Below are 10,643 nucleotides of genomic sequence, written 5' to 3' on the forward strand. Positions count from 1 at the left end.
AAATAAGTCTAATTTTTTAAAAAATTGTCTTCCTCTTTTGAAAAGTGTAAATTATTTTTCAAGAAAAATTCTCATACGAGTAAGATTTTTATATAAAAATTAACTCAAGTTAAATATTATAATAATAACTTTTTAAATTTATTTTTTAAAATATTTAAAAATTTAAAAATATGGATACCAAATATTAATTTTCAGAATCATCAAAATATACATATTTATAATTAATTTAATTTATTATTTTAATAAATTATTTGATATTATAGTTTTAGTAATAAATTTAAAATTAATTTAAAAATTTAAATGATATTCTAAATATTTTTATTGAAATATATTTTATATTAATATTTTAATAAATACATTATCAATTATAAATATTAGTAACGAATCTTTTATAGTATAAAATATAAATATTGTAATAATATAAATATAAGTATTTACTTAAGTTCTGCTTAGCTTTGTTTATGCCTTCCGTTTTTAATGTGATACTATCCACTCTTTATATATGTTATATATTAATTTTTACTTAATTTTAATTAGGCATTGGTTATTATTAAGTCTATATAAGATATTATCTTATTATAAAATAGATGTCAATTGTCAAGGGGGAATGCTTCTATAATATTTCGTAACTAATGTAATTTATATTGTGTTTGTTTAACTAAAACAACTTTCAAAAATAATTTTAACAAAATTTGTCATACAGCAAAAACTATTTTACGCATAACATCCAAACATTAGAAAATCAATTCATTTTCCAAAAATTATTTTGTAGAACTTGTTTTTAATTAAACAAAACACTCAAAATTCGTGAAGAATTAAAAGAAGGGGGATAATATAATTTTTTGCCCCTTTAATATCTTTACTTTTTTTTTGTTTATTTTGGCACTTGAACTTGACAATTAGGTCCAGTTTTGTATTTAGAGTTGAAAAATATAAAAGTTCGGTGATATGTCATCTAAGATTGTATCGCATCTTGATTTTTTAAAATATATATAAAAATAATCTAGTGATGACATTGTGCAATATTACCAATGGTTGAACGGTCAAACTACTAGTTTCCGATTCAACTGATCCGACGTTAGACCAATAATAATTAAATAATTAATTAAAAATTCATAGGAATCTAAAAATTATAAAAAAAATTATTAAATTGGTTCAACATGTTCAACTGCTAATTTTTGTTCTAATTTTCTGTTTTTTTATCAATTCCAAGCAGTTTCTAATTCAATTGATTCAATCTCTTTGTTTGGACCGCTATACCAATCAGTTCTCGATACAATTAGTTCGATCGACCGATTCAGTTTTATTCTAGTAACACTAGTTACATCATCAAATCTTAATGAAATTCAAATTCAATGACCGAAATGAATGTAATTGTCAACTTCAGGTGTTAGAGTGGACAAAAAAAAAGTACAAATATCAAAACGAACCTAGTTGCCAAGTTCAGAAGTAAAAAATTATATTATCCCCTGAATAAATTATTCGTTCACAATTTTAACTACTTTTACAAAAACCAATAAAAATATGCATATTGTAGGATTTGAATCCAAATTAATTTGGATTGATAAAACCTTATATTTACCACTCAACCAAAGCTTCATTTTAATATGTTTTATATATATTTATTTCAATTTACACAATTTATTATCTCCATTAATTGTATGTATTAATAATGTTATTAATTGAATTTCAAACCATATATTTCATTATCTATTGTATATTATTTTAAAACATTCATCTATGTTCTAAATTAGTGGTTTTCACATGCATATGCGTATAATAGGATTTCTTGTTATTATATTATAACCCTTGACTGAGTTGGTGTCACGGGTTAACCGAGTATCAACTCGGTTAAGAAATTACTACTATATCCCTTTATTAAATGACTACTATTATTATTTTGATGGTTTTTTTTTGTCTTTTCATACTTTTATATGGTTTTTAAATAAAATAACTAAAATTAAAATATCTAGGAATTGAACTTGACTTTAATGGATTTATAAACAAATTTTTTACCAATACACAAAAAATAATTCATGGGCAAACTTAAAAAAGTTAACTACTAACATAAAATATTTTCTCTTAACTAATTTGTGTATCTATATCTATTTATACTATTATTATCTATACTATTAATAAAATCTCTAATTAAGTTGGTGTTACGAGTCAACCGAGCACCAACTTGGTTAGAGAAATTACAAAGATGACATTACATAATTAAAATAAATTATATTATTTTTTGATACTTTAGTCTTTATTTTAACAAAAACCAATAAAAATATGCGTATTGTAGGATTTGAACATATGCCAATTAAATTAGTAAAATCTTAAAGTTACTATTCAACAAAAGTTTTATTTTATTATCTTTCATATGCTTTTATTTTAATAGGCACAATTTATTACTTTCATCAGTTGTATAAAATCTTAACTGTGTTGGTGTTACGAGTCAACTGAGCACCAACTCGATTAGAGAAATTACAAAAATGACCTTTCGTAATTAAAATAAGTTATATTATTTTAGGGTACTTTAGTATTTTTATTTTAATAAAAACTAATAAAAATATGCATATAATAGGATTTGAACTCATGCTAATTAAATTAATAAGATCTTAAATTTACCATTAAACTAAAGTTTCATTTTATTATTTTCATATGTTTTTAAATCACTATGCACAATTTAGCCTTTTAATTTTAATAAAAACCAATAAAAATGCATATAATAGGAGCTGAATTCACGCTAATTAAATTAATAAGATCTTAAATTTACCATTCAACTAAAGTTTCATTTTATTATTTTCATATGTTTTTAAATTACTACGCACGATTTATTACTTTCTCAATTGTATAACTATACTATTAATAAAGTTCATGGTTGAATTGGTATCATGAGTCAACCGACACCAATTTAGTTAGGGAAATTATAAAAATGACCTTCCATGTTAAAACAAGTTATATTATTTGAGGGTACTTTTGTCTTTTTAATTTTAAAAAATAAAAATATACATATGATGGGATTTAAACTTATTGCATTAGAAAAACTTCAAATTTATCACTCAACCAAGACTTTATTTTGATTTACTAATACATTTTAATTTTATTATGCACCCTTTGTTATCACTATCAATTGTATATTTATACTATTAATAAAATACTTGACTAAGGTGGTATCACGAATCAATCGGGCACCAATTTAATTAGAAAAATTATAAAAATGACCATCTGTATTTAAAATAAATTAAGGGTACTTTAGTCTTTTATTAAAAAATAAAAAAAAAGTGCACATTGTTGGATTAGAACTCATGCTATACACAACAATAAAATTTTAATTTACCACTAAACCAAAATTATATTTTAATATAATATTTAAATTTTAATTGTATTTTAAGTATGTATTTTCACACGTATATGCGTGTGATAGGTATACTAGTATTGATAATATTATTGATTGTGATAGTGTCACAAGCTAACTTGACATCAACTCAAGATTGATGACAAAACCGTGGTAAACAATTGTAATGCATTTAATATTCTTTATTTAATGTGTTTACGTGTTTAAATTCTGTAATACTCACAATTTAATATTTTTTTCTTTTTAATATCATACATATTGCATGCATTATCATTGTTAATTAGTTTCAAACCATACATTTCATTATTTATTTATGTTATTTTTAAATATATCCCTATGTTTTAACTATGTAGTTTTCACATGCATACATGTGTAATAGAATTTTTAATACTTATATAAAGTGCTTTATTGAGTTTAGTGTTACGACTTAACTCAATACCAATTCAGTTAGGAAATTACTTAAAAGCCTTCTTTTAGAAAAGATTGTAATACTAATATAATCGTGTTTTTTGCCTTTTATTATTTTTATATGAAATATTTAAATAAAATAACTAAAAATGTAAGGTCTAATGATTGAACTTGAGTCTAAAAAGTGTTTAATCATAGGCAATTTACCATTTCACCTACATACACAAATTTTTTATAAATATAAATTTAATATTATGTTCTTCTTTCACATAGGTAGGTATGATAAAATCTAGATTATTTTATTTGTGTCACCCACATAATCAATATTATAGAACTATAATATTTAATTTTAAAATTTTGAAGGAAAAAAAAATACTCATCTACAATATATATAAAAGAACAATTTGAAGAAACTTTTAAGTTGGATAATTACTAAATTGAAATTTTAAAATAATGAATTATTATTAAAATAATTATAATTTTATTTAAATTTAATAGTTAAAAATTTAACGTAAACTAATGTGATAAAAAATGCATATAATGATATTTTCATTCTCATTGTTAAAAAAATTATGATTTAATTTAGATTCAATAGTTAAAAAATGTCGAGGTAAAATATTATGATAATAATTATGATACCTCAAGTTATAATTTAATAAATTAGATTTAATAGTTAAAATTTATAATTTAAATACGATAACTCAGTTAAATAAAAGATTGATATAAAATTGAATTTTAATTTGAATTGAATTAATTATTGTAACCATATAACATAGAAGAGATTTTATATACCAATTATTGATTAATTAATATTAGCATTATAAATCAATTAAAAGGTAAGTTTAGTTATATAAATAGCATTCATTAGGCATATTTAACCTAGTAGCAATTAAGAAAAATTATCAGTATAAAAATTTATAGTCATTAACATTAATAAGTTAAAAATATCTAAAAAATAACAGAGAATTAAAATAATAATTATTCGATGAAGCATTATTAAAATATATTTGAATAACTTAGACACAAGAAAAAGATGGAAGATTATTTTAATAGATGACAAGAGCCTTAAACCTTGGGTTGATGATGTCACTCGCCGTAGAGTTGAGGGCAGTGGACCACAACTGCCAGTGGCAAGTGGCGTTGTAGGACTGAATGGGCTTTTTGTCTTCCTAAACTGACGCTTTAATCTTGTTATTTCATAGTCTTAGTCTTCGTTTAGATGGGCGATTGACTGCGGTGAGGTGCGTTTAGCTTACTTTTTGTCTCACGCTACAGTATTGCTACAGTATCTAATCTCACCGCCAACTCTATTTTTACACTAACCGTAGCTAAACGCACCGCCCATCCAAACTCACCCTTACCCTTGTTTATTTCATGCTCTTCGAGTATTAAAAATGAGTTTCCTAAGAATTACATTAAATTCAATTAGTGAAATAACCTTTAATTGAGATTTGGTTAAAATATGTAATAATTTTTTTTATAATTTTAAAATTTAGTTCTCTATTTTATATTTTAGAATTTAATTATAACTTTTAACAATGTTGAAAATTTTTGTTAAATTTAAATTTATTATGATGTCATTTTTATGTTATATTACTATCAAGTGAGTATTTTTTTATTTCAAAAGGTCACACCAATAAATTTAATAAAAAAAATTAGCAACGTTAATAATTGGATCTAAATTTTAAAATCTAAAAAATAGAGGGACTAAATTCTAAAAATAAAAGTATAACAAATTGGGAGGGGGTGACAATAATAGGTTATGATGTGCATATAATCCCTGTAGTTTCTTAAAAATAGGAATTTAGTCTCTTTACTTTTTAAATTTTAAAATTTAAGTCTAACTTTTAATACTATTAATTTTATTTTGTTAAATTTATTGGTGTGACTTTTTTATTAGTGCATTATAAATATTATTATTATTATTTTAACCTAATTTTAAAATGTTTAAATGTTTGGGTTAATTACTATTTGGTACACTGTAGGGTTCGTGGTTGCCCCTCCCAACAATGTGATTTTGAATATTTGAACATGTGTCTCTTTATAAAAATGTAATGTGACTTACCATTACATCAAACACTTTCACATTATAAGCATGAGACATATTTTTTTTCACTCATACTATATATAAAGTAATCTAATAAATATACAAATCTAAAATGCTTTCCTTTTAATAGAAAAAACCTAAAAAAACATTAATCAACCGATAAAATCTCAATTTTACATATAAATTTTAATTCAATATGTTATGTGATACATGAAGTTCGATTTAATAATTATACATATGAAATTTAGATTTTAATTTCAATTATATATAAGAAAATTTATTCTTTATTTAATTATAAACATTTTAGAAAATAATAAACAGTAAAATATTAATAAATTAGAAATGGTGTCAATAATTTATGAAAATTAAATTAAATTAAAATTATATATATAATTTTATAAAATTAAAGCTAATGTATTATATTTCACATTAAAAAATTAATATTTCTTCACTCAATAAATTCAAATGTTTATAGAAAGAAACAAAAAGAAGCTTAGTCGGTCCAAAATAAATGTGGGCTGGGCTTGGAGAAATTTGTACATAAATTGAGCCATATATAATGAGGCTCAGCTTTCATTTTCCCTCTCAAAAGGACCCCAATTTTCCCACTCAAAAGTGAAAATCCTAGAAAAATTTCCATACGCTAGTGAATCAGCGATTCATCTTTTTCTTTTAAGGATTCAAAATCTTAAAAATAAACCAAACAGTGAGCCGAAGAAAACCTTACATTGAGAAAAAAAAATGAAAACAAAATCTCGTGCCGTTAAGGGCAGAGCTATCGATCCCATACCTCCTTCAAATTTCCACTCCTCTATCAGGTACCTTTCTCTTTCCTCTTTTTTCTTTCTCTTGCTTTCTGTTTGTTTCTCTGGAATCCACAACATCAAAGCAAACAACTGCGAGATTTCTTTTCTTGTTTTACTTCACTTAATAGTTTTTATTTTCCTTTGGAGCCTGAGAATTTGTGTATTCTTATTGCGTTCGTATTATTTGTTGTGTTGTACTCCTGTTTAAGATCGAATATTTATATAAACTTTAGCGCTATAATTTATGTCCATCCACTTTTCTCCGCTTTCAATTTTTGGAAGTTTCAATTCTTTCACCTTGCCAAGTAAAGCCTAAGAGTTGATGTCTTTTTCTATGTACCGTCAAAGTGTGGATTTGAAAGTGAAAGTCATCTGCGTGTTTTCGAAATGTCAGCATAATATGACTTATTTCCGCATTTTAAAAAAAAACATTTTGGTACAGGATGAAGCTAATGAAGAATGTCGTATAAATGGCAATGATTCCGGAGTATCAGAGGATGCCGGTTTTAATCAAGATAAAGTTAATAATGATGATGATGTTGGTGGTAAGGACGATGAATTTGATGATGAAGATGAGGAGGAGGCTGATGGTGATGGCAGTGGCGGAGGCGTTTCTGGCCATTATGATAATGATGTGATTCCTGATGATGTTGATAAGGGGGATGAGGATGAAGCTAATGAAGAATATCATATAGATGGCAATGATAACGGATTATCAGAGGATGCTGGTTTTAATCAAGATAATGTTAATAATAATGATGATGTTGTTGGTAAAGACGATGACTTTGATGGTGAAGATGAAGATGGGGAGGGGGATGATGATGGCAGTGCCGGAGGCGTTTCTGGTCATTATGATAATGATGTGATTCCTGATGATGTTGATATGAAGGATAACGATGATAATGTTGTAGTTCAAAATTTTGTTGAGGAGGTGGATGAATCCGCAGGAGTGAACTGTATGATAACAGATTTGTTAGGAGGAGAGTTTGGTTACAGCTGCAATGGGAGAAGCGGTCAGGTCTTGGTTTGCAGTGAAAATGGCTGCTCAATTTCTATACATAAGATGTGCATGAATATTGAACCTCAATTTGATGATACTGGTAAATTCTACTGTCCTTATTGTTGGTACAAGCGAGAAGTAGCAAGGACCGAGGAATTGAGAAAGAGAGTCATGATGGCTAAGAGGGAATTGTCAAAGTTTATGCATTTCAAGTGGGATGGTGGAAATGAAGAGAAGCTGGCAGCTGGAGCAGAAAACATGAAAGCGGCAAGTCTATCAACAATGGCAGAGGAAAAAAAAGCTGGTGAGTGTGGAAATAGGCTGAACAATGATGCTAATGAAACAATACTTTATAATCAGGAGCAAAACATGTGCGTTGAGTCTGTAGGCAAGGGAAATTCTGATGATGAAAATATCTCCAAAGCTCATGGGTTTGACAACAATGTTGTGGATGGACATGTGCTACAAGAGGAGGATGAAGAAAATACTTCTGATAGTGAAAATGATGGAGGTGATGAGGATCCCTGGTGTAAACCACCATATCACCCAAACCATTTTGAAATTGTGAATGATGCACTTTGTTTATCAACTAAAGGGACTTCTAACCTTACAGGTGTACTGGAAGAAAACCAAGGGAAGAGTGGGAAGGAAGAGCCAATGTTGTCAAACGCAGTGGGAAATGCTATGGCACTAATAACCGAAGATGCTACACCTAAGGTTCCCGCAATTGAAAGTTTTGAGTTTCTATTACCTGATTTGGATACTGGGACACCTCTAGTGCGTCAAATGCGCATCAAGCATACAGCTCAGAGGGCAAGACCTCGGAAAGTTGATTCACCAAAGAAGTCATCCTTCCAACCAAGTATCAGTGCAAAGGATGAGAATACAAACCAACAAGGAAAAGCTACAGCAGCAAAAAACTCTGTTCAATGCCAAGAGTTAACCAAGCGAATGTAAGTTGTTTGGGGTTTTACATTGTGGTTAAGGTAACATGCTAAAAGGAACCATGTTGTGCATGGTATATTTGTTGCTAGATCGTAGTTCATGCTGTGGTTTTTTGTTGACTATCATTATACTGAAATTACCTTGCTTTTCAATCTAAATTGCAGCAGGACCCCAATATTGGGTAATGTAAAACGTAGGAGGCTACAGTGGACAGTTGAAGAGGAAGATATACTGAAGGTATATGGTTATGAACACTACAAACATCCCTTTTTTAAATTCTTTATTTGTTAGCATGTACATATTAACTTTTCGGATCGATTCAGCTTGATTTATGCTACATTCCTGTTTCCTTTATTTCATTGTATTTGAAGCATAAACTTTCATTGATCATCTTAGTTACTGCTTGGCTAACCGATAGATTTTCTATGATGTGTTTAATATTTTGTAAGATTCCCCACTTACATCCTTCCCTAACCTAGTAAAATAGGATGTCTCACCTCAATTCAAGATCGCAATGTAGACCCCGTTAAATAATGAACTTTTTAAACTTGTCAGCTTCAGACAGGCACATAGACACAAGTATAGTTTTCTGAATAGCGCTGATGACTAACAAAATGATATTGCTGTATTGTAACAATTGTTGAGAATCGGTATTGAATATCTTGAACAGTTGAGGCATGCCTCTCTTCGGCCTTTTTTGCCTTTACAGGCACATGGTCACTCAGAGGTGCTTTACTAGATTTGCTGTGCCCTACGTGGGACTACACTGAATTGGGATGTACATGCTAACAGAACTCGAAGAATTATCTTTGTTACATCAGTTTCTTTTCTTGACTGCCATATGTTTGTGTTGGCAGGAGGGAGTGCAGAGATTTTCATTGACAATGAACAAAAACATCCCCTGGAGGAAAATTTTGGAATTTGGTCATAATGTTTTCAGCACAAATCGTCTGCCTGTTGACCTTAAGGATAAATGGAAGAAGATTATGGCCAAAGAGGACCCAAAAAGTAACAAGGGGGTACTGATTACATTGAAGGAATAAGGTGATGTTTGTAGATGTTAATATGTCCATTTTGGTGCAACTATCTCTCACTAAAATAGATTGGTGGTTGGTATGTTGAAAAGTAGAGGTAATTGTTCTATAAACTTGATAACCTCTTTTGCCTTAGGTTATGGAGAAAGTTGCTACAATGTTGTAATATTTTGAGGAACTTACTAAATATGAAATTTAGCATTTCCTAGAATCTACGAATGGCCTCTGATTACTCGATAGGACATTGGAAGTGTACAAAGTATTTGTGATGGGTCAGCTGTTGTGGAGATAGTAGTACCAGCCATTCAAAACTAATTACATGACTAATCCAACCGTTCAAAATTAACATTTACAAGTGTTCTAACTATTGCTGAAAAATCATCGCCTTCATCAAAATTGTGCACATGAATAATCGGGTCATGTCCCCTCTCTGGACTTGATTTTGTAGCATAGGGCGGCCATTCTTCGACGGACTGTCATTAATACACATCATCCAAACCATTAATTATAACCAATAACATGCACTTTATTCCAAACATTAATTTATGTAAATAGGTTAATATAATTTTTGTATCAAATCATAGGACCATCATTTAAGATATGTCCATAGGTCGGGCCAACTAAAATTTTAGACTTGTTTGTTAGGCCTGGGCTCAACCTAAAAAATTGGTTTAGAATTTTACTTAAGGTTGCCCGGATAAAAATGTTAAAATTCAGGTTTAAATTATTTTTTATATATATATTAAAAATATAATACATCAAAAATACTAAAAATGTTAAAATAAATATTTCTCAACAAATTAAAAATAAATTAAAAATATGTATATTTAAATAACATTAACATAGGTGCAACTTAACAAGCAAAAGTCTCTAAAATATTAACAAAATTAACAATAAAACAAGAGTTATACAATATCAACAAAATAGTAGCAATATAATAATGAAATAGCAAAATAGTGAAAAACAACAAAAATATAACAACAAAACAGTAAAAAAATAGTAAGAAAATAATTTAAAAAACAGCAGCCTTTTTTTTTGCATATTCGGGTCGGGT

The 10,643-nt window shown here is 27.8% G+C and overlaps 1 protein-coding gene across 1 annotated transcript; it reads left to right on the forward strand.

Moving 5' to 3' along the window:
• The first annotated feature begins 6,391 nt into the window (after positions 1-6,391).
• Positions 6,392-9,876, forward strand: LOC107910957 (uncharacterized). Its single transcript, XM_041106249.1, has 5 exons — positions 6,392-6,622; positions 7,053-8,121; positions 8,224-8,563; positions 8,720-8,792; positions 9,413-9,876. Exons 2-5 carry the CDS (start codon positions 7,494-7,496, stop codon positions 9,596-9,598), a joined length of 1,227 nt encoding a protein of 408 aa, XP_040962183.1. The 5' UTR covers positions 6,392-6,622; positions 7,053-7,493; the 3' UTR covers positions 9,599-9,876.
• Positions 9,877-10,643: the final 767 nt, after the last annotated feature.

Source organism: Gossypium hirsutum, chromosome D11 (genome assembly GCF_007990345.1).
Source record: "Gossypium hirsutum isolate 1008001.06 chromosome D11, Gossypium_hirsutum_v2.1, whole genome shotgun sequence".
Lineage (NCBI taxonomy): Eukaryota > Viridiplantae > Streptophyta > Magnoliopsida > Malvales > Malvaceae > Gossypium > Gossypium hirsutum.